This window comes from Lepisma saccharinum, unplaced genomic scaffold (genome assembly GCF_977018435.1).
Source record: "Lepisma saccharinum unplaced genomic scaffold, izLepSacc3.1 HAP1_SCAFFOLD_150, whole genome shotgun sequence".
NCBI classification, from domain to species: domain Eukaryota; kingdom Metazoa; phylum Arthropoda; class Insecta; order Zygentoma; family Lepismatidae; genus Lepisma; species Lepisma saccharinum.
In genome coordinates, this window is record NW_028142959.1 from 128,338 (window position 1) to 154,509 (window position 26,172).

Here is a 26,172-nt window from a genome sequence, read left to right on the forward strand (position 1 = left end):
GGGGGGTTATGATGAACATTTCTTTTGGGGGGATTTTGATGAATGATTTTGGGGTGGGGGATGATGGGCACCCCTGATCTCATGTGAAATTGTGAATATTGTAAAGCAGGGGTTTACAAACTTTTTCTTTTCATGGTGCCCGTAGTGTTTCAAGATTTTTCCGCCATGTCCAAGTCAGGTCTATCTAACACTTGCAATGCTCAGTTAGTGTAGTTAGGTTGCTTGTCTTAAGTTAAAAAAAAATAAACACATATTCCAGGTAAGAAACATTTTATTTGTAAAAAGTATTAAATATGTACATATTTGTAATAAGTGTCATTTCAGTGAAAATATTGGAACCTTTTGCGGTGCCCCTGTAAGCCAGCCACGGCACCCTAGGGTGCTGCAGTGCATACTCTGGGATCCACTGTTTTAAAGGAAAACTCTGTGATACGATATGGTACAGTTTCAATGGGAAAACTTTTGTTAATATTTGGGAATGGTCTGATGTGTTGAACTGTTACAATTTTTAAGTATCAGTGGAAATCCCTATAGGTTCAAAGTGGTATTGACTTAATTTGTGTAAGGGTTACTGTCTGACACCCAAAAGCCAACCTCAGTTTCCCTTAGCATACTCAAGTAACTGCTTATTGCATGCTATTGAGGTTTTAGCACCGGGACATGTAGCCAGAATAATCTTCTGTGGAATCGTGTTGTCCTTGGTTTGTCCTTGTGTGTACAGAGTGCATCCCGCACCATGCCCGTGCAGTCTAAGGTATCAGACCTTAGGCTCAGGCTATGGGACACTCAGGTTTGAATCTTCCGGGGGGGGGGGGGGGAGCATAACGACTTTTCTCCTGAGATTTCGGACTGTGCATAGGACCGTTGGCCACCCTCCCTCGTGAGGAAATTGGGGAGCTATGATTGAGTAGCGTAACCCAGTCATGGAAACCTACAAGAACGAGGGGGGGTTCGTTATGCTGAGCACCTGTCACCCTGTAACTGGTTTGATGATCTACCACCTCGGCATGTGGGAGCATGTGGGAGCGAGGCCGGCAGTCAGTGGTAAGTAGACCCTGGCCCTCGCAGGCTGTTGTGCCACCGGTGGGGAGTGGAGTGTACAGAGGACCCTTTTACAGCCTCAGATTTTAACTACATTATGGATGTACTCAGGGACAGTATAGTTTTAATTTTGCTAGTAGTCTGTGACAATATTAGTTTTAGCAATTGGTTTAGAAAGTTTTAAGACATATTTTAGTTTTGTTCTAGTTAAGGGGTTTATCCCTTATCCCTTTGGGCAAAAATAGCATATGTGGTGACGTGCCCATAATATAAAAATTGATCAAAAACACCTAATTTGTGTAGTCAGAAAAATTTAATTCAGCTATTTTCTTGTTATTTTTATGTATATGAACATAAAATTCACATATGCGTTTGTTTTCTAAAGTAAGTGTCTAAGTGCACAATTTCCTTTTTCGAAGACAAAACCCATCTGCATTCACCAGGTTAACTACATTATGTGTGATGTAGATGAACCTTTTTATGTTATTTAAGGACATTTGCAAGTTTATATTGTAGAATGTTAGTTATTAGCAGTTAACGGATTTATATGTATCAAAAAGTGTTAGATATGTAAATATATATATAGTATATTAGAGATGGGCCGATATGAAATTTTGGCCGATACCGATAAAGTACCGATATAAAATTTACCGATACCGATATTCTACCGATCTGATATAATATTTGAAATGGTCCTTGAAGAACCTGAAATGTTCATTGATCTCCTTAATAAATGTGTGTTTCGTGGTGACTGTAGTGCAAAAGAAGTTGAATATTTAGACATTTGCTTTTTTAAAAAGAAGGGCATGGAGATTATCCATAAAAATTACAACAAAATGGCAGAATTTTGCACTAAATTATCAGATATTTATTGATATATTGGATCGGTAAAATAATCAATAATTTTACCAATAAACCGATACACCGTTATGCCTATATCGGCCGATACCGATAGAGTACCGATTAATCGGTCCCATCCCTAATATATATTTATTTATTGTAATCAAAATATGGAATGTAATATGAATTTATAGTTGTAAAAAATTACAATTTTCACAAGAGGCTCACATAGCTAAATAAAATGCATTAGGCTTACATCATTATATGACATTAATTGTAATGCAAAATGCAAATACAAAATGTGCTTTATTTTTTGCTACCAAGCAAAGGATTGCCAAACTTTCTTTTGAAGTGCTGAAAAAGAATCTCCTAAACTTGAATCTCCCTGAATAAGATTTATAGTGATTGAAACTGTACTCAATATCGCATGAAGTAATGGTAGTATATTTAAAATATGCAATGGATTTCACCATGAATGCTTCAGCTCGCATTCCCTATTGTTATCAAGAATGTTAGAATAACATATGAATTGTCTAATGTCAAGAATTAAAATAAACAGAGAATACACAAACACATCACATAAGATCTACATTAGGAATAAGGATATTAAATTAGGCACCTGGAATGTTCTGAGCCTTTACCGGCCTGGGGCATTTCAGTGTACAGTTAATGAGATAGTTAAGTAGTAGCTGTCCAGGAAGTTAGGTGGCCAGGAGAAGGGAATTGTAAAACTAAAAATTATACTTTTTTCTATGGTGCTACTAAATGAAGTACACACAGCAGAACCTTTAGTTCCAGAACCTAACTTGACTGAAGTTAAAGATGCTATTAAAAGGCTAAAGAATAACAAAGCACCTGGCATTGATTTAATACCAGCTGAGTTAATTAAATATGGTGGAAATTCATTAATATGTCAGATTCATAAATTGATTTGTTTAATATGGAATAAAGAAGAAATCCCTCAACAGTGGAAAGAATCCATAATTGTTCCTGTGTTTACAAAAGGTGATAAAATGAACTGCAATAATTACCGTGGAATTTCCCTACTCTCAACAACATACTAAATATTGTCTAACATTCTTTTAACAAGACTAACACCATATGCTAATGAAATTATAGGTGATTATCAATGTGGATTTAAACGTAACAGATCAACTACAGATCAAATTTTTCACATCAGACAGACACTTGAAAAAAAGTGGGAATATAATCAAAATGTCCATCAGCTATTCATTGATTTCAAAAAACCATATGATTCAGTCAAAAGAGATAAATTATATAATATATTAATAGAGTTTGGAATACCTAAGAATTGTTAGTATGATAAAAATATGCACCAGTGAAACAGAAAGTAAAATTCGTGTGGGTATTAATATGTCTGACAAATTTACAATTCATGATGGGTTAAAACAAAGAGATGCATTATCTCCATTGCTCTTTAATTTTGCCTTAGAATATTCTGTTAGGAAGGTAAAAGAAACTAACGAAAGACTAAAATTAAATAGTGTGACTCAGTTGTTAGCATATGCAGATGATGTAGACTTACTGAGGTATGATGTGAATACAATTAAGAATAATGCTAAAATATTTTTCAAAACTGCTAAAGAGATAGGTTTGGAAGTTAACAAAGAGAAAACTAAATATATGCTTACAGGCCGAAACCAAGTGTTAGGTAATAATCAAAATCTAATTATTGATAACAACTCGTTTGAACCAGTTTCCAAATTCAAATACTTAGGAGTAATATTAACAAATGAAAATTATATTAAAGAGGAAATAAAAAGTAGGCTTAATTCAGGAAATGCATGTTACTTCTCTCTTCATAAACTTTTGTCTTCTCGTTTAATATCTAAGAAACTAAAAGTTAAAATATACAAAACAGTAATTTTGCCTGTAGTATTATATGGATGTGAAACTTGGTCCCTTACATTGAAAGAGGAACATAAATTGAGAGTATTTGAAAATAAGATCCTTAGGAAAATCTTTGGACCTAAAAGGGATGAGGAGACAGGTGAGTGGAGAAGATTACATAATTTAGAACTACATAATTTGTATTCATGCCCAGATATTATTAGAACAATGAAATCAAGAAGACTTAGGTGGGCAGGCCATGTGGCACGAATGGGAGAGGAAATAGGAGTTTACAGGATTCTTGTTGGGAAACCTAATGGTAAGAGACCTGTAGGAAGGCCGAGACGAAGATGGAGGGACAACGTTGAGATGGACCTAAGGGAAATCGGTAGGGATGGAAAAGAGTATATAGATCTTGCTCAAGATAGGGACAGATGGAAGGCCTGTGTTGCTGCAGCCATGAACCTTCGGGTTTAAGAAGGCTAGAGAGTTAGTTAGTTATACAAAACTAATAGAACACTCATGAATGGAAAACTTTTGGTATTTAACAGAAGAAGGGAGAACGTAGTAATAGCATGAATATGCAACATATGTCGGAAAATCTTTGAAAATATGAAAACTATATGTAAAAATAACTTAAATATGTGCTAAAATGTAATATATGGAAAAATATGGAATTACATGTCAGCATTTTATCACCACCTGTTGCAATTTCATATTAGACCATCCCTAAGAAGTAGAACTTCTCCGGCCTTTTAAAAGTTTGAATTCACATTTTTTCTTGTTTTCAGGTCTTGTTGGACTTGCCATATCCTATGCTTTGTCAATAACAGGCCTTCTGAGTGGGGTGGTGAATGCGTTCACGGAGACTGAGAAGGAAATGATAGCGGTGGAGAGAGCATACCAATACATCGACCACGTGCCTCCTGAGAAGTCCATAGAAGTGATGGCTCCTCCGTACGCATGGCCTAGTCAGGGAGTGGTTACCTTCCATGAAGTTGTATTGCAATATAGGTAATTACTGCATTTGTAGCATAAGATAAAGCTATCTAAAACAGTTATCTATACATATATGTCTTACTTCACATTATATCCACTTTGTGTTACTCCTTGAATATTATGTACATATAACCATGTGGTCCCAACTCCTCTCAGGGCCTCCCCGATGGCGTAGTGGTGATGTCGTCACCTTGTAATCAAAGGGTCCCGGGTTCGATACTCAGTGGAGGCACATAGTGGTTCAGATCCCACTTTAAACTGTAGGTCCAGTCCCAATTAGCCTCTCTGTGCATAAAGTGGACCTAAAACAAAAACTCAAAACTCAAATCCAACTCCTCTCAGGAGTGACGTTACTTCATACAGAACAGAGAAATTTGACACATTAAAAATTGATATAAGAGGAAAATTCTACACACATTACACTCTTATGTAGATGTTTCACTTTAGGTCCCAGTTTCAATTCCCAGTAGTAGTCACAAAATATAAATTTTTATCCAGTATGACAGACGAGAGTTCCAGCTCCTGGAAATCCTGGACAAGTCAGTCAGGAAAAAGCAAGCGTTCTTATACTTGCCAGATTTGGAAATAAAAATAAATTCCAGATTTTTGGTGGGAGGTGTTGAAATATTTTTATGTGTGCGTGTTCATTTCTGTTCATTTATTTTGAACACTGCTGAATAATGTTGATTATCTTGAATAGCAAGTGTGTTGTAGCATTTTGAATTTGGTTATCATCATGTTAACTTACTGTCCTGTTCGCCCTCTTAGAGCCATAGGGCCTTGATAAGTGCATGCCAGCTGATTCTGTTTTTGCCACCTCTTTGATCTCGATCCAGCCTTTTTCCTTGTCTTTCTGTCTCTCTTTGTACTGTACTCCTCCAGGTGTTTCTGGGTCTTTCACTTCTCCTTGCACCTTGTGGGTTCCAGTCTAATGCCTTTTTTTGCTATGTTTTCGTTGTCTTATCCCAAAGTGTGTCCTATCCATTTCCTCTATCGAAACATGAATCCATGATAAAGGTTGTGCGAATTACTCACAAGTTTAATATATATATATATAATATTAACTTACGTTTTGCGAGTATCGAGGTAACTCCTGCAACGTTTCGGGGTGCAACTGCTCCCTTCCTCAGGCTGCTCACGTTTAGGTTATGTATAAATCATAACCACGTTGAACTCTCCATAGGTTCAGGATATAGAACTGGTAAAAGGTGTATGGTTAAAAAACAGTAAAAATCTAAAACCCATTATAGGTACACGTCAAACTACCATGCTGTTTTCCCAATTAGAAACTTCTCCTTGGAATGTTAAAACTTTAAAATTGTGAGTAGCCACGGTCCGCGTGTGCTGCAATACTCCAATGTTTCCTCGTAGGAAACGTGAGCAGCCTGAGGAAGGGAGCAGTTGCGCACCGAAATGTCGCAGGAGTTACCTCGAAACTCGCAAAATGTAAGTTAATATTATATATATATATCCATTTTCTGTATCTGATTTCTTTCTGCACTTACATTTGGTTTGTTCTTTTCCATAACTCCTGGTTGGTTGTTACTTCCAGCCATCTAATTCTCAATCATGTAGTTACGTATACTGAAAGCTTGTTTCGTATACTTTGAGTTTGTTTCTATGTTTCACATACATAGAGTAAAACATATTTTATATTGGAATTAAATAATCTGATTTTTGTTTTGATGGTTATATGGTTGGATCTCCATATCGATGAGACCATTCAGAAAGCTGTTCTTGCTTTCAATATTCTGACATCCACATCTGGTGAAAATGAGGGGGAATCCTGCAAACAATGACATAGCTAAGGGACTTGCAGGCCCCATGTTGCTGGAAAAGGGGGAGGGGATCTGATGAGGCTCTGCACAATACCAGAAAAAAGGAAAGGATAAGTGAAATGAAGAAACGATTTCATAAAATTTTTCTAGCTGCCATGAATTTTGAGTAGCTGCTTTTATATTGTGTTATGTTTATGAAATGGTATTTTGTAAGTGCAGGACTCATAACAACAGAAGAAACAAACACTGTTTCAAAAGACCAGGCCGTGGCATCAAATAAAAGAAGGAAGGAAGGGGGGAGTCAACTTTCAACTTTTAAGCAGTAAAGGTTTGATCAAAATTGGGAAAGCACATTGGAAACAAAATAAAATCTCCAATAATGCTCGAAAAATAAAAAGAAATTGTAGGATTGTAGTGAGGTAGTTTAATCTTTCCGAGATGTTTGGTTATGATGGAAATATGACTTTCAGTATTGGCATATCGGTGTATCGGTAAAATCACCGATTGTTTTACCGATCCGATATATCTGTAAATATCTTATAATTTAGTGCAAAATTCTGCCAACTTGTCTGTCAATTATCTGCCAAAATTTCATGTCGGCCCATCCTATAAAGTATTTACATAATCCATATTTTCTTGTAGATGGGCCTCCCCGATGGTGCAGTGGTAGCGTCTTCTCTTTGTAATCAAGGGGTCCCAGGTTCGATACCCAGTGGAGGCACAAGTGGTTCGGATTCCACTTTAAACTGTAGGTCCAGTCCCGATTAGCCTTACTGTGCATAAAATGGACTTAAAACAACAAATCAATCAAATCAATCAATTTCTTGTAGACATTTATACTGGTTGCATTTCCAGCTGGTGGCTGACCTTCATGTCTTATTTCTGGATCTTTCTGTCCCCCAATCATCTTTGGGGAGGGGGGGGGCTCCATGGGTTGTAACAACCTCAGTTGCGAAGTATAATCTATAGGGGTAACCTCGCTCTCCCAAAGCAACATTGCCAAGCATAATTGTGTTTTTGCCAGTTTCATACCGACCTGTGAGTAATCGTTCCGGAAATACCATTAACCTCTGTTGAATTCTGGTGCTGACAATGTCGTTGTCGGAGAACTCTCACACTTTACAGTACATTTAGCAACATTTAGTGTATCCGATGTTCATTTGTTTTGTCCCGCTATCAGCGTTCAGTGCCTTGCAACTCGAAAATGCAAGTCAGTCGAAGAAAATTCAACTGATCGCTGTCTGCTGTTTCCCAGTCACGAAATGCAACCAGTATAAGTTAGCTGGAGCAACCAAATCTTAAGGTTTGTTTGTTTGTTTCTTTATTAAAGAACATTTGAAGAATCCGTTCTTTTTTTTTTCTTCACAGGGAACATCTTTCACCTTCCTTGCGAGGAGTAAGTTTCCAGACAAGACCTGCGGAAAAAGTAGGGATTGTGGGAAGAACGGGTGCTGGGAAGAGCAGCCTGTTTACAGCATTCTTCAGACTGAATGAGCTGACCAGAGGGGAAATACTGATCGATACCGTCAACATTGCTCATATTAGTCTTAGAGGTCTCAGGTAAGTAAGGTTTTAAAGATGCTTGATTGCAAGTTCAGAACATGATTGAGTTGAACTGACCTTGGCATCTTAAGTACACTTGTGATTGAATTTTCAACCCTCAGTGAGCGAAGATAGTGTGGGTGATGCAGTCAGCTGTTTGCCATGCAATCATGCCCCTGTATTGACAAAATATGCATAGTGAAGTAGAGACATAATATTTAATGTTGTTGAATTTTTCAACAACAAAACAAGGGAGGGAAATTTTATATGTACAGGGTGTATCATAATAGAGTAAACCATTTTAAGAATTTATTTCGACTAAACGGTATGGAATACAACAATGATATTTGTTGTGTATCAGGTTTCTGTGAATGTCTACAAATGTTCAATGTGGCTTCCACCAGTTATGCGACACACATCACATTGGAATTCTAGTTCTTGCCACATTTTTCCAAAGAACTCCTCATCCACCAAAGGGCGTTTCTTGTCCTCTTCTTTATCTCTTGCACATTCTACGACATATGTGGCACGTAGACTTTGTCTTTCACAAAGCCACAAATGCAGAAGTGTATGGGTGTAAGGTCTGGTTTGGGAACTTTATGACACAACCTGCTTTTTCTGCACCTGTGAAAGTCGCCATTTTCTGTAACACTACACCAGCGCCACAGTGACCATGTTGACAAACGTTTTGCTCATGAAAACAAAACTTGAAGATTTTCTCATTGTTGTACAACAAACCTCATTGCTGTGTTTCAGATATTCTTTTAATAATAAACCTGATAAGTTCTTTACTGTATTATGATGCATGCTCTATATAGGGCAACATGGGTCACTCAGACAGAAGAAAAGGGAAACATTTTCATCTGCAGTGACTGGAAAGGAGTAAAAATTTACCGTCCACACTGGTTTGCAAGTTGGTTGTGGTCTCTTTCTTCTTTTTTTGTGTCAATTTCTGGTGAAAACCACACTCTTAGGTTCATCTTGAGTAATGTGATTTAATTTCGTGTTGGGACTCAGGGCTTCAAACCTTGCATATATACTAGTAATAGTACACAATATTCTTTAAGTTAATATCAAGATTTTTATAGGAATGGGCCAGATTATTTTTTTCTCTGTCGATATTGGCTGAGGTAGCAATATCAGTGTATTGCTTTATTAGTGATATTAGTTTTGATGGCCATAATGCAATGTGAGACAAGTTTCAAATTTCAAAGGGCTGTTTTAGTTCAGGAAAGGTTAGGTTAGGTTAACAGCGGTTGAGTGTCTGTAGTCTGCCAAGACTGACTGATTAATCCACTTCTTACACAGATACAGGTAATTTCATAATACTGAATGTGTTGTGGTCACTTTCTTTGATGATCGCAAAACAAATTGTGCATAATGGTAATTTTTAATATGGCAGTGTGCATTATAACATTATGGAATACACCTTGTATTTGTGGCCGCGGTGGCTCAGTCGGTAACTCGTCTGACTATCATGCTAAAGGTCCCGGGTTCAATATCCGGCCGGTTCAAATCCGGGAACTTTTCTAACGTTGGAAGCGGCCCCGGCACCCACCCAGCGTCAAATAACATGGGTACCTGGGGTAAACCCTTGGGGGGGGGGGGGGTAAAGGTGGTCAGGGGCATGATGCTGCTGATCACATCACCCCCACTCGCGACCGGATCAAGAAAGTGTGGGGCGTTACCCCCACACCCCCTATACGCCTTCATGGTGTGGTGCTAAGCACAGGGGAACCCTTTACTTTTTTTACTTTTTACCTTGTAGTTTGATCATTTTACTTTTAACCCTAGCTTACCCGTGTTTCATGAGAAACTTACGTATATACCTGAGGGGGGAGCAGGTTCATAGGCCCACACTTTTTTTTTATCACTTCACCAATTTGTTACTGAATCACTGCCTTGTTTGTTTTTTATGCAAGTGCAGTTGTTTATTAATTGTAATAATTGCAAAAATTATCATCAGTAACAAAAGAATAATAACCAATTATTGTATGAGTGCCGCCACATATTTTATCATTTACTAAAACTTGCAGAAAACATATCAATTTTTCATCAATGCTTTTCTGTTTATGTAGGTGCAGTTATACCGGGTGATCCGTTTGAGATGTCAGAAAAGTAAACCTTTATACACAAGAGGTTAATGTACGTATCTGTGATCAGTGTGTTGTAATGTAAACACAAAGGATTAAGTTTCGAATGAGTGGAGGTTTACAGACTTCAGCCACATGGCAGCGCTAATGTGCATGGTAACAAAGGTGGTGATCACGTCACAACAACGCACACAGTATGTCGTATGGGATGCGAAATTTTCGAGTATTAATGCATGCTACTGCCGCCATGCAGCTGAAGACTGTATACTTCCACTCATTCGAAACTTCCATCCTTTCTGCATATATTACAACAAACTGCTCACAGATACATACATTAACCTCTTGTGTATGAAGGTTTACTTTTCTGACATCTCAAACGGATCACCAGGTATGTTGCAATAATTACAAAAATTATCATCGTTACCAACCAATTTTACACTCACTGGCATGAGCGTATTGAATGATACACATCCAAAGGAGTGCCTTAAGTGAATACCAAATTAATTTTCACCTCTATGTATGTCACATTTGGTTTTTTTGAACAAAAATTATACAGAAATATTCGGAACACCCTAGGGAACAATGTAATTTATTCTCAGTTTTTTAATAAAAGTTTTCACAGTTGAAAAATCTAAAAAAAAGAGATGGTGAGACTGAGAGGCCCCTCCCCTTGGGTAAGCTAGGCTAAAAAAAAAATCTCCTTTTTATATCATAACATACTTCAGTTTAGGTCTTTTTCTCAATGCAGGTCACGCATAGCCATCATCCCACAGGACCCATTCTTGTTCTCAGGCACTGTGCGAGAGAATCTGGACCCTCTGGGACAGTATGCAGATCCCGAACTGTGGGGTGCCTTGCAGCGGTGTCATCTCTCTGCTGTTGTCAGGCGGAACGGAGGCCTGAATGCAGAAGTTGGAGAAAGGGGTCAGCTGCTCTCTATTGGACAGCGACAACTGCTGTGCCTGTCTCGTGCAGTTCTTCATAATGCAAAGGTATGCAATTCTGTTGGTCTTGAAGTTCAGGAGTAAAGTAACTGTACTGTTTTGTACTTTTGTTAGCAAAATTTGCTTTTTGGTACTTGTATTTTTGCAAAAATTCGCATTTTTATTTTAGCACAATTTTCTGCCAAATATGCCTAAAATTAACTTGTAGCTCGCATGTTCTATGCCTGTCCATGACAGTTTCATACGTTGGAAATGATTTTTGAGGAAATTATTTTCCACTGTTTCACGCATGACAAATACTGATGTTATGGTTCTAGTCTGATGACAGGTGTCCACTTGATCCTTGTTAAATTCACCACTTTCTTCAGTGATGCAAAATGTTTCTTTCATGTCAAATATCGATGTTCCAGCTCCCACGTGTCAGTAGGTGTGCACTCCATGAGGGTGATTCAAAAGTCCCGTAACACCCCCTATAAAATGTAGAGACAGGTTAGCCCTAGGGGGGACCATATTGGTGTGTTCCAAGTGGCCGTCCGCCATCTTGAATTTAACTCCAAACTTTTTAAATAGGAAGGGGCTGATGTGATGTATCAAATCAGGCTAGAATTTCACAAGAAATGCAATGGTGAAGGCTTTTCCAGCCAATCTGTAATCAGGAAAAAGTTATGACCATATCTGACACAAAACCTGCTCAATATGTTGTCCTTGTTCCTGAATGCACGCTCGGAGGTGTGTCTCCCATGCACGCAGGACATTTTGCAACATAGCAGATGTGGTAGCATTGCAAGCAGCAACTATACGTTCTCGCAGATGGTCAATATCACAGATTTTCACTGCATATACCATTACCTTGACATGTCCCCATAGATAAAAGTCCAATGGCATTAGGTCCTGGAAATTGAGCATGAAGAAACTCTCTGACAATGTTGCCGTACTGTGGTGGTGCTCCGTCCTGTTGGAAAAACTCCGGAAAAGTTACCATCCTCCGTAAGTAAAGATCCAGATCATCCTCTCTGAGATGATATTGAAGCTGTAGATATAGGGGTGCCATTTGTGCATTTGCAAGATCCGAACAATTGATGGTTGATTAACACCACATTCTTGTGATAATCGGTGTGTGCTATGGTTGGGGGACTTTGAAACGTTCTTTTAGTCACAAGAACACGGATTAACTAACAGACCAAATAATAAGTTCACATGAAGACTTGAAAGCATTCACGTGATGCCTCTCAGGGTATTCGGTAATATCTCTCTTCGTTGTTCAAACCAAATCAAAGTCATGTTTTCACTAAAAGAAGAAGTATATTTTTTCTTCTTAGCTTACTAAATACTTACGTGCCTAACATAAAATCTATTTCACTCCAAGAAATTAAACTTCTTATAATTCAACTTGATCCCTCCATTCAAAAAATCTCCAAGCCCAAACTCTAAAAACAAGACAAAACACAATCGTAATTTCCATGGTAACAGCTCTTAACAAGGTAAGTATATACAGGTCAGTCACTATCCTGACATTATCAGTGATAGGTGAATTACAGAAATTAAGATTAAAGAACAATAAACATTTATACAAGATAAAAAGTAATTAATAACAATAAATATTAGTGCAATGGGAAAGGACGTGTCAACTTTGTAAATGAAGCCAGGGCTGTTGTGGCTGTTTCTTCATCGGTGAAAGTTCTGGGATGTCCTGATTGTTGTCTGTTGTTGACTGATCCTGTCTCCTGGAACTTTTGGAGTATTGTTCAACTGCCAGGTGTGTCACTGGATCTCGTTGGGGTGTCGTTAATTAAAATAATTTGCAATGGCATGTGAACTTCTCTCCCCAGACAGCAGTACAATCTTGATGCATTTCATACACGCTAGGAGCATTCTGGCACCGTTTTCTCACACCTGGAAAATGAGATATTTGTTACAGTCATAACTTTTTCCTGATTAAAGATATGTTGAAAAAAGCTTCACCATTGCATTTCTCGTGAAATTCTAACCTGATTTGATATATCACATGAGCCCCTTCCCATTTAAAAATTTTGAGTTGAATTCAATATGGCGGACATCCATTTGGAACACAATAATATGGTTCCCCCTAGGCCTAATCTGGTTCTATCATGACCAATTGTACCCAGCCTAACTCTTTTACATTTTATAGGGGGTGTTAAGGGACTTTTGAAACACCCTGTATTTTGCAACATCTAATGGATGAAAAATGTGCCAGAACATGTCAGTACATAAACACTTTTTTGCAGCAATTAGCATTTTTCAGTGTTCTTGTATTTGCAAGAACTCAAGGTCCCTGGTAATGAGTTAAGGAAATTACAGAAATAAATGTAGCAGTAATTTACTTGCATTTTCTTCATAAATTCAGAACTGATGGATTTATTTTCCAGGTTGAATCATACTTTGTTGTGTTCTAAAGTTGTGCATGTAAAATTACTCTGGGGGAAATGTACACTATGGAGGGCAGATGTGTAAACAGTTAAATGTCGGTGTAGTATGAGAAAGTAATAGTGACACATTACTTTTGTAAGCAAAATAACATTAACACATTATTTTATTTATTTTGTAATTTACCCAACTTAGGTCATGTTAGGTGATGTATTTATTGGTAAATTGTTGATAATTTAACTGATTGCATGTTGTTATTTTTATGAATATGAAATTTGTACACCCTGGTTAAACTAGAAAGAAAAAGTGACACAAAATAAAATAAATGCAAGCACATTGGAGGTATGGCCCTAGGGCCACTATCAGTTTTGATCACAGACAGTGGAATAATGTAATCAGTATCATACTTATTGCTGTATGTATGCTCCCTCTCATTGCCTTAGTGAACATTTTTCATTAATTGGATAATTAAATTGGTTATCGTTTTTAACAATTATTATTACATTACATGGAAAGTAAATATTTTTTTTTTTTAAAGTTTTGCATTAGTTCATCATTGAGCAAGAATGTGTAAGGCTCAGTTGGCAAGCAAGCAGACTCAAAAATCATGTGGAATGTATTCAGGAGATATTTAACTTCATACCATACAAGTTACTTGTTCATGTCCGTAGTTTTATCGACAATAGCCTAACTCATGAAAATTATCACCAGGAGTAAGATCAGGTGACCTGGGTGGCCTCTGGCAGAGCCCATCAAGTCCGAATACAGTTTAGAGATTTTTAGTCGACTGATACCTTACACTTTCTTCTGTCATTTGTAGTTAATTTATGCTGAATATGGAAATTTGTTAACTTTCTTACTAACTTGTCCTGTGCGCATTTTATAATTTGTCAATAATGTGTGAAAAGTAACTTGAAATCTTGTTTGAACATTGTAAGAACCTAACCTGTTAATTTATGGAGTAGTTAAACATTTCCTTCATTCTCTCCATTTCATAGATTCTATGCATCGATGAAGCGACTGCTAATGTTGACCAAGAAACTGATCGACACATTCAACGAACAATTCGTTCTTCGTTTCGTCAGAGTACTGTTCTCACAATTGCTCATAGGATTCAAACTGTCATGGATTCCGACAGGTAAGTCATAAAATTAACATGTAGAAACGTACCCAATTGTATGAAATTGGACTAAATTCATTACCCAATACAAATGGTATCAGTATCAGAAGGTATTGAACATTCAGTAGTGCAATTCATTCTTCGACAGCTCTTGTCCTTATCTACCAGAGCTGAAGTTCACTTCCGTAGGGTCCCTAGTGAGTAGCTGATGCTGCCACCAAGTCTGCGATGTTCTTGTCCACCTTCTACCAGTCACGGACCTGAAGCATGTGTTTCGTTTCTCCCTTGTTGACACACGTGACAGGTAGAGTGAGGTGAGGCAATGGGGAACAAGCTTTGTGCTGTCAAGCCTACCATTGGTGCATGACGTGTGAGCCTTGTGAAATGCCAGTTTTTAATTTCCTAGGATTTCGAAGAAATCTAAATCCATTAAGTGGAGTACTTTCGTTCCATCTTTGTAACGCTGAAGAGTTTTGGGCAAAATCTGCATTTCATCTTTCAGGGAAATGTTATCACAGGAATAAAAATCTCAAAAGGGTTACAGTTATCTCACAATACAAGAAATATTCTGACCCTGGTGCACCTCTCACTCTACCACTCCAACATGTGTTTGTGCTACACAATTACAAGCACCTATGGAGTTCTTGGGGAAGAACTTCTTCGATTTTGATATGTACGAGAAAAAGCGAACCTGCTTCTAATGATTGTGAAGAGTGGCAAATCCTAAAAAGCGTTCTCTTACCTGCCCGCGATATCTTTCTTGTTCCTATCTTGCAATGTATTATGTTTCATCTGACATCTGTGCTAATACTCTCACCTCATCCACTTCCTGGCTTATTTTGCTGAGAATAAATGTGGACATTACGCAGATTAATTTGTTTTGAATATAATTTTGAGTGTAATTTGCATTTTAAGGTTCAAGTTCAATACATTTCCGAATAATATCCCCTCATTTTGAAATTAACTTCAAGAGTATCGAAGAAATTCCCTTTGGTAAGGTTTGCCTCAAACTCATCATCTCGAAAATCAAGTCGCTGAATAGTAAGAAACTGCAAGGCATCCACAACAACTGACATGTAGTGTCGGCGTTCTTGGATCATTTTTGGTCCCACGTTCGATACCTGGTGGAGGCACTTTAAACTAGGTCCAGTCCCGATTAGCCTTAATGTTAATAAAGTGGACTAAAAACACCAAATCAACCAACCAACCAAATCTTGAATCACCTTTGAATGTATTTTACTAAATAGCGTTGTCGCTAACGAGCCACGAGTAGAATAATTTGCCTGTACTACAGATGTGTTGTGTGGTCCTCAGAATGTTCATGATGTTTTAAAACCATCCACATTCAACGTTTTTTTCCAGTTCTCAAAACTGGTTAAAACTTAGGTTAATCGCGACGATTACAGGACATAAATGAATGAGAAATGGCCTACTGTCAGGTCGGCGCTCAAATCTTGAACGAAAGTCCAAACACACACATACATATATAGTCAAGTTGGTATTATAACCAGGAAAAGTGATATCATGCAGAATACACCACTTAGAAATAGTGAAAATCGTCATACTCTTAGAAATGAACTTTCTGATTATTCAATATTTCATTAACTTCAGTTGGGGGGGGGGGGTGGAAAAGTGTCTGACTGCGGGGGTGCCCCTCCCTCCCCTCTGGAAACATCACTGTATCTACCAGTCTGGAAATCCTGGGAAAATCACGGAATTTACTTTTTCTAGAAAAGTATTGGAAATGTCAGGGAAATTTACTGTTTATGGAAAAATCCAACATTTTTGTATTTGTGCTGTAAAAGTAGGTTTTTGAACAAAGAATAAAAAAAAACAAGCATGCAATTTTAAATGTGTTGTGGACAAATTACACTTCAGTTTGGAATATTCATTATTACTGGTAGTTACAGTAGAACTTCTTAATTAAATACCCTAGGAAAAGGGCTCATGTTTTGAACTATTTTCAGGTAGAAATATGTACTACAGTTTGGGGCTAGTGGCATTTACTACTTCCTTGTTGCAATTTTCGTTTCTTTGGTGGATATTAGGATTAATGCATATGTTACTAAATTTTGTTATTATTATGTATTTATGCTATAATTGTTATACTTTTCATGAAAAAGAAATTTTCGTTGATGTTAGAAGTATTACGTAAAAACTCACCTGTGATATCCTATTGAACAGTCAGTGTCTGTTCAGTATCCATTCTTATTAATTTTAACATACGAAGTGAATATTGTAAAAGTTTGGTGAAGTGAGATTCTAAATGTGGTGTTAATGTAGTGACCTCATAACACAGATGTTTAAATACGTGAATTGCCCTAATGACTTGGTATGGGAAAATGTAATTTTTGGTCTGGAAAAGTCTGGGAATTTTGTTTTCACAAAAATTGTAGACATTCTGAATTTCACAAAAGATAATAATTTAATCACAATTAATTTTTGCTGTTGCAAAAATCTAATGGAAAACCTGGAAAACAGGGAAATGTCAGGGAATTTTGCTTGTCAGGGGAAAATCAGGAAAATGTCAGGGAATTTTGCAGATCGTCTGGAATTTACGTTCACTTTGGAATTTGCAATAAAAAAAGTTTCAAAATGAACAAGCAGTTCTCTTCCACTTCTGGATTCTGTTCTTGTGATTCCAGTACCAAAAAATATTCAGTTCTGAAACCTGTTTCTTTCGTTCATATGAAAAATTATGGTTCCTTCGAATTTCTGTAATAAATTTTCACTTTTATAATTCACTAATTTTAGAAAGAATATCAAAGTAAAATTTGCAGTCAAGATATCTGATTGATAACTAAAGTACATTCACAATATGATCATAATTATCGGAAAGGTTGGTGAAGATCAGATAATTGTCTATTATTTTACACAGGGTGGCGCACAAATAATTGACACATTTGAAATTTAGATTGCAAATTTATTTTTAAATATTACATGTGCATATTATGACATACAGAATAGTCTGTCTGTGGAATGTTTTCTCACTGTACACTTGTTCAGTATGGCCCCCGTTTTGCCGAACAACCTCTTCAAGGCAGGTGCGCATATTTCTTACCACTGTACGGCACATGTCTTCGTGAATATCACCACACAGCTGAACTATCCGACCTCGCATTTCCATAATGTTTGCTGGCTTTAACGGGAAGAGTTGTTCCTTTAAAAATTCCCGCAGAAAAAGTCACGGGATTTAAATCTGGGCTTGAAGGCAGCCAGAAGAAACCTCCATTGTGTCGATCAGGATATTGATTGGAAAAAAAATTATATCACCAAAAACTGTGTTCAAAAAGTCCAACACAACATTATCGGTGTGAGGGGTAGCCCCATCTTGCATGAACCACTGAGTGCCCATCGGAAGATTAGTTGCGAGTAGCTGTGGTACGAAATCATTGCACCGCATATTCAAATATTGCTGTGAGTTGACTGTATTGTCAAAAAAGACTGGCCCTAACAATCCGTGACTGGACAAAGCTACCCATACGATCACTTTATCTCCATGCTGTTTCTTTTCGTGCACAATATGTGGTGCATCTCTAGCCCAAAACCGGATATTTTGTTTGTTGACAGTCCCATCCATATGAAAATAGGCCTCGTCTGAAAACCACGTATTGTAAAGAGCATGATCTTTTCCTTCTGAACACTGTGCGGATTCCATTCTTTTTCCTTTGTCAAGTTCGGATAGTAATTTTATACGGATACAGATTGAGATCACTGTGAAGAATTCTTTAAACTGAACGGCGAGAATGCCCATTTCTTGTGAAGCACACCGTGCAGACTTTCCCAGGCTACATGTCATGGCAACTTGAACAGCCTCAATATTTTCAGAGGTCCGAACTGGAGCAACACGAGGTCGTCTTTCTTGTTTCACGGTGGCTTCTTCCTCAAACGTACGGTACAAACGAAGAATAGTGTTTCTTGCTGGAGCCCATTGTGTTTTGAAATGAGCTCGAAATTTTCATTGCATACTTGTAACGCTCTTCGTTTCTGCATACAACAGGACTGTTTTGGCACGCTGCACTGAAGACAAACGTCCGTGCTCAGCCATGGCTACTCACTGACTGGCGGGAAATGCAGGCCCGTAGCTAGAGGGGGGGCAGGGGGGGCAACTGCCCCCCCCCTGAGACCCTGCTTTGCCCCCCTGTCAAAAATACAGAACATATTCCTACCTGGAATTCTCACTAATCTGTCAATTATATCCTCTATTACTCTAGCAACATAACAAAAACACTTAGCTATTGATTTTGTGATTTATTAAGGTGTGTGGGATTCCGAATAATGTCATACTAGGATTAGGGGGAGAAAATATCTTCCTAATTCAGATTTCAGGAAATGATTTCGTAATTTTTAGTATCTAGAACAGTTGTGACATTTTGAGAAGTCTTGTATGAAAGGTGCCTAATGTGTTTGGATGTTTTTCTTGGATGTGTTGCTATGAAGTTTGAACTGCTTAATCTTTAGTTTCTGAAGTCTACCTATTGGTAATAGTGATTCAGGTGGTAGAGAGAGGGAGTGGATATTTGATTTTTGTTACTTAGCGTTGCCTTTCTGCCACTTCGAGCTAATCGTGACAATGAGTGATGACGTGAAATTGATGAAGAGACACCCACAAACAGTGCTGCAACCACAGCAGGGGGCAGGGTCATTATCATCCCCCCTCCCCAATTTTGGTCGGAAGTCCAATCTAGGGGGGCAAACATTGAAGTAAAGAAACATGACTAGCAGAATCTAAGAATAGCAGTACAAATGGATACTCAAGATGGAATTAGTTTTCAAGGTTCTCTTGAATTTTTCTTCCAGATGCCCAAAGGGCAGTTGCAGGGGGCACAGAGGGGCAATTGCCCTCTCGCTTTTAAATTTTATAAAAATAAAAGTACATTTCGTAAAATTTTCTTGCTCGCTTCGCTCGCAAGTGCGAATTCTCCTATTCTTATAGTCCAAAGCCCTGGGAGCCAAAATGATCTAATTGAAAAAAAAAAAATGTTCAAGAGAATGCCATGGCACCTCGTGAAATTATTTGCACCCTATTAAATCAATATTGTTTTCAGTTTGCAAATATTTTGATCTAAAAATTTTCCTGCTCGCTTCAATCCCAAGATGATTCTTCTCTGTAATGCATTCTAAATTACCAGAGAGAGAAGTAAGGCCAAATATATACTTCAGATTGTTGCTGCTTAAATGCACGATCAATTATTTTGAGAAAAAGGAGTGCACACATTTGAGAGAATTTGGCGTATGAATTGATCATGTAATGTATTTAAATTATATATATATATATGCCTTGTATATGCTGCACTCTGGTGCCGAATGAAAGAAGTATTGCCGCTTGCATCACTGTTCGCACAGCGAAGTGACTGAAGATTAAGCAGTTCAAACTTCATAGCAACACATGTACGTATATATATAAAAGAAACTTTGAATACGTACACAATTTAACGTTAACACGTTGCATATGCATTTTCTTATTTTACGTCGCTCCATGTTGCATATGTGTAAAATATATGTTCTACATGAAAGTTATGTGTCATATGTACAAAAAAAAGTTTGTCATGCATATTCTGTCTTTCAAAAATACAGTTTGTGTGCTTGTTTTCCATTATTAGCTAATATGAAATTGAACATGTTGGAAAGTACCGGGTGATCTGTTTGAGATGTCAGAAAAATAAACCTTTATACACAATAGGTTAATGTACGTATCTCCGAGCAACTTGTAATATAAGCAGAAAGGATGTAAGTTTCGAATTCAGCCAAATGGCGGCGCTAATGTGCATACAAAGGTGGTGATCACGTCACAACAGCGCACACAGTATGTCGTATGGTAAGCGAAATTTTCGAGTATTACATGCATGTTACTGCCGCCACGCAGCTGAAATCCGTAAACCTCCACTTATTCAAAACTTACACCCTTTCTGCTTATATTACAACAAACTGCTCAGAGATACGTACCTTAACCTCTTGTAATGCAAAAAATGTATTACTAATTTTTACACAATTCATCAAAGTGTAGATAATATGTAACCATTAATATTTCATTAATTTGAATTTTCTTGCATAACACAACACAATGGTGTTGTTGGATTCTCCTTAAATTCCTTTGTGCGTAAAAATCTTGCATACTGGAAACTAGAGGGAAACATTATGAAGCACGATTTATAATGGACTTCCTTAATTAGTTCTGCAGAGAAGCCCAAAACTTTTGCAGTCGCTATTTATGTTAAACTTTAGCTTTGTATTCTTTGGTATTCCGAAAAGTCATTATCGAAATATTGTTATTTGATGTTGCTCGAACTTTTTTTTTTGTTCATTGGAGTTTCACGATATCGTCCCTTTCCTGTTACATATCACTTTTGGAGGAGGGGGACAAGTACCCGTCTGTACCCTGCTATATCTGCCAATGCAACACAGTATATTAAAAAAATTTGCCCCCTCTAGGATTGACTTTGCCCCCCCTAATAAGAATTCCTGGCTACGGGCCTGGGGAAATGGATGTGTTTAGTAGACCATGCCCAGCAATAGGCTGCCTACTGATATTTCCAAGGACTACCGAATGTGCTTGTGTATTGTTCAGCTCCAACCACAGTTTATTTTCTTTGATATTTAGATTTTAAATGTGTCAACTGTTTGTGCACCACCCTGTAGATTTGTTGGCACTTCCTATAGAATTCCTATATGCAACAAAACTTTCTCCAAATGCTGTGTACTTATAAATGTAAGCAAAAAAGCAGCATTTTCTACAACACTATAAATCCGCTAGAAAATGAAAAATTGTGTATGGTTTATGAAGATTATGTTGTTTAGGAACTTTTTCTGTTGTTTTTATATTATGGAGATCTATTATGTTGAAATAATGTACCTCTGTTACCTTAGCCTGAAGGCTAGATGCACGTGACTGTAGCACCCAATACATTTGATGCTGATTGTAATTTTACATTTTATTCTTCGAATTTTCACGTGGTTTTGTGTGTGTAGAATGAAATTTGCTAAAAGAAGTTGTGAAAGTGAATATTCATAATAATTAATGGATTATATATTTAATTGAAAAACACAAGGTTCAAAAGCAAAAATCATGATGATAAACATGTCTGGAAAAAAAATATTTTTGGACTGGAAAATCAGGAAATGTCAGGGAATTTCATAATCAAAGAATCGTAACTACCCAATTTCATAATCAAAGAATCGTAACTACCCTGTAATGCATAATTTCCAGAATTTTCAGACTCTGTGAAAGCGTCTCATAAAAGTGGTAATTCCAACTTCCTGTATGTTCACATATTATAACCCATAAACTATGCCAAAACAAGAAAAACAGAAGTCTTGCTTTCATTTGGGTGACCCTTATCAGTTTTTTAGCGATAGTCTTCTCGATAATACCATAATAATAATATTATGTGAGCAAGTTAAATGCATGTATGTAATGTATCCTTTTTTATTGCATTTTCATAGGGTTCTAGTCATGGGAGATGGGGAGGTCTTGGAGTTCGAATCTCCCGATGTTCTACTGCAACAAAAGGAGTCGTATTTCTACAAACTTGCAAGTCAGGAATTTCAATAGTGTAATTTTTAATGTACGAGTTTGACTGAAAGATATTATCGAATTGAAATATTTTTTCACTAAACAAAAGTACATTTTCCAAGAATAATTTCATATAAGACTGTGATTTAATGCTTTTCAAGTATCTTATTGCTGTGCGGTAGTTTTTAGATAAATATTTGTATTTAATTGCAGCTTAGAAAGCGAAAAATTTGTAAAAATGTTGCTGTTTCTTGAGTATTTCAGATTTTTTCTTATTTCATATTGTTGTGAGCTGTATATAGTTGTTAGGTATGCAGTAAGATTATTATGAATTGTTGTAGATTATTTATGTTGTTCCAGAGCTCTTACCCTGTAAGAGCACTGTGAAAGGCTATATTTTTCATTATGCATCTTTTAATGTCCAACCTGTATTTCTATGTGAATTTCTTAAGCTACGTTGCTAATTTGTTTCCGTTGAGAATATATTATTTTGAAAAGAAATGGCATTTTTATTTTAGTTAATGTGAAGGTACAACTACAATGCTAAGACTTAGCTGGACTTAGATATGTATCTGCAATGCTTTTTTTCCCCAGACATTTCTTTATGAGAATAGTAAATAGTAGGCCTGAGCCGATACCGATGCCGATGTATCGGTATTGGTATCAGAAAGTATCGGCTGGAATTTATTTGTTGAAACCTGCCGATACTTTTCCTGCATTTTTAACGACTCTGTGAAAGATCAAAATGCTGTGCGACACTTTTGCGGAGTGTAATTATCCTGGAAATTATGCAAAATTCGTTGTTTTTTTTTTCAAAAATTTTCGCAAGTTTTGTGTCAAAAAACTTAATTTTGTGATAACATAACATGTAATTTAATATTCTAATGGAACTCTAAAATATTTTTAAGCAAAAATCTTGGAAAATGGATGTATATAATTATTTTTAGAGTGAAATACTTAATCACTAACATTAAAATATATTTTGAGCAACTTAATTATTACATTTTTCAAGCATCGGTATTGGTGGGAATCGGTGAGAGTATCGGCATCGGTATCGGTTCAAAGTGGTATCGACTCAGCCCTAGTAAATAGATATAAATTCTAAAAAGGAATAGATATGTTTAGAATTCCTTTTAGAGAATTAAGACTATCTTCATGTCAATTGCAAGAGCTCTTTAATGACCATGGCCTACTACTGAGTAGCAAACAGTGATGCTTGACTTAAAAGGTTTTCTCGGGCAATCAGCCAGGTGATTTCCTGATAGGCTTCTGAGCTTTCAAGAGCTAACTTAACTCTCATCTTCAGGGATTGAAGTGCAGAGATATGAGGTCTGACAATTAAGTAATGAGACTGATTTTATATTGTCCCACATGTGCATTCTATCTCTGAAGTAACACGTTCCTGGTGTAGTGTGGTCCATAATCCACAACCTGGCAACAACTCATGAACTTGCGATAGGCATGCTGGGAATTATGCCGCCATGTCGTGAAGAAGGTTCAAGGGTGTCGTCACGTAATAGCTATGGCACAGCGAGTGAAAATCAAGTTTCATGATGGACATTCTGAAAACTGCTTACGGGAATAAACATTTCTTGAATCCTATTGTTGTGGAGGACAAAACATAGCATTTTTACTACGGTCCTTGTACGAACTAACAAATCTCTGAATGGAAGTCACTAAATTTACCAAGAGGCAAGAAAATGCAGTTCTAAAAGCCAAGGATGAAGACAATGTTGTGTTTTTTAATGATAGCAAATACATTATTCATCATGAAATCGTTCCAGAGGGTGAAAGTGTAATTGGTTGTTGCTATCGTAGTGCTCTGAATGATTATGGAAGAGAACTAACCGTATCAGACCTCAGTATCCTGAACCGGGCAGTTGGTTCCTGCTCCACGATAATGCACGGCCCCACAGAGCAGTGGTTGTCTATACATTCCTAGTCCAAAAACAAGTGAATGTGTTGAATCATTGTCTCTACTCCCCAGATTTATCCCCCTGTGATTCTTTCCCGTTCCCGAAAGTGAAGCTGCTGCTGAAATTACGCACATTTGATGAACACAGGAACAGCCAACAGGTTGTGACGTCCAATCTTCAAGTCATACCACATGAAGACTTGCAGATGTCGTATCGATCGTTGGCCAACCGTGCCAATTGCTGTATTGATGCAGGAGGGATGTACTTTTAGTAATAAACAAGCAATGTTCAATTTTTTTTGTTTCCTTTTCACAATATAAAATCTGTCTCATTACTTAATTGTCTGACCTCGTATGTCAGGGTGAAGTTATATGTATTTGGTGTGGGGGGGTGCAGCCGACTGCCTACACTGCACCCCTCCCACACCAATATAACTTCACCCTGACATATCTGCACAAGATGAGAGTGACGTTAGCTCTCGAAAGCTCGGAAGCCTATCTGGAAATCACCTGGCTAATTACCCGAGAAAACCTTTTAAGTATTCGCCACCAGGAAAGCTTCAAGAATTAGTGACGTTTTAGTTTATAATTTTGTTATTTTATGTCACTTTTCTTCCACTCTTGGCTAATTGTGATGATGAGGATGAGTGATGGTATGATGTATGATGAAATTCAGTGGTGCAGGAACATTTTTCATTTGGGGGGGTACAAAATTTCAACCTTCCAGATATGTATATTGTGTGTGTGTGTGTGTGTGTGTACTTCACACACATATGTATATCTGAGTAAAATGTGGGGGCATGGGAAATTCCATTTCAGATGCGAATATCCAGTTTTTAATTCAAAATTTGCATTAATATTTTGAATACCACTTTCTTTTTTTTTTTAAAAAAAAAGAATTGATGGCTGTCTTAAAAACAGATTTCAAGACCTTGTTCTGAGCTCATTCTGAATTTAATGGAATGGAAAAATTAGGATTTTGTAATGTGAAAATTGTGAACAAAGATACATCTATTAATTTTAATGCATGTTGCGATTTAAAGGGGGTGGGGAGGATTCCCTTTTCTCTAACCTGTGCAATTCCAAATCAGGTATAATCATTTCCCACCCACTGAATATGAAAATCATATTATAAAATATACCATACTTATAGAATTCCACTTCAGTTCAGTTCATTTTAGAACCCCATAGCTATATATAAAATATCATTAAACTAATTTATTGCAGATATGAACCCTGGACAGTGCCTTTTAGAAGCAATGTATTCGGTATTTTCTCAGACTTCTAAAGGGTGTTTCAAAAGTACTTTCTATCAAACAAAAACTGTGCCCTGTGTTTGACGTATATTTGGCCACTTCGTCCTTAACACTTATCAAACCTTTGTTGACATCTATAGCATTGTGTTGTCTTTTTAAAAAAATACTGAGTCGAGATGATACCCGATCAACTCTCAAGAGATCTAATTTTGAAGTATTTGTAAAACATTTGACAGTAATTATTTGTAATGTAATAAGCTGTACCTTATGATGCTCTTCAAACAGTGAAAGTACTACCATTGCACATGCAAATCCGAAATCCTTCAGATCTCATAGCAAGCAAAGTTTAAAATCACACATTCGAAATATGTTTCAATCTTTGGTGGACAATATGAAGAGCTGGTTTGAAAAGTTTAGATTATTTTTCGGTTGTTGTCACATTAAATTCAGATACAGACATGTGTTTTGTGGTGACATGTTAATTTCTCGTTTCTATGAAAATGTGAACTTTGATATAAGAGAAAGCATGTGCGCATCATCAGTCGAATGTATTCGTATCTACAAAGAAAATCCAAAACACATTCCCATCTCACTCAAAGACTTTGTAAATCCAATCCAAATTGTACCAATATCTACAGTTGAATCTGAAAACTAGTTCAATACCAAGAACCTTACCCTAACAGATTAGAGAAATCATTTAGAAGTTTTAAATCTACTTTTCATTTCAAATGACCCCCACTGCATTGCTTTGATGCAGAAAAATTTGTAACAAATTTGATCAAGACTAAGCATTACAGTCTCCTTGACAAACAAACTGGCAAATCATCGAACCTGCAGTGAGTCATTTATTTCGTGTATTCAACTGACTAATGTAACTTTCTTACAATTTGACTTC

General features: G+C 37.0%; 1 protein-coding gene across 2 annotated transcripts in view; it reads left to right on the plus strand.

The window, feature by feature from the left end:
• The window catches only part of LOC145982360 (ATP-binding cassette sub-family C member 10-like), a 101,968-nt gene extending 79,227 nt beyond the window's left edge, over window positions 1-22,741 (plus strand). For both annotated transcript variants that reach the window (XM_083115915.1, XM_083115916.1), the window contains exons 18-22: window positions 4,524-4,746; window positions 7,878-8,069; window positions 10,893-11,136; window positions 14,472-14,611; window positions 22,037-22,741. In XM_083115915.1, the coding sequence (XP_082972041.1) occupies window positions 4,524-4,746; window positions 7,878-8,069; window positions 10,893-11,136; window positions 14,472-14,611; window positions 22,037-22,145 (908 nt within the window). In that variant the 3' untranslated portion in view covers window positions 22,146-22,741. The remainder of the gene's footprint in view (window positions 1-4,523; window positions 4,747-7,877; window positions 8,070-10,892; window positions 11,137-14,471; window positions 14,612-22,036) is intronic.
• Window positions 22,742-26,172: the final 3,431 nt, after the last annotated feature.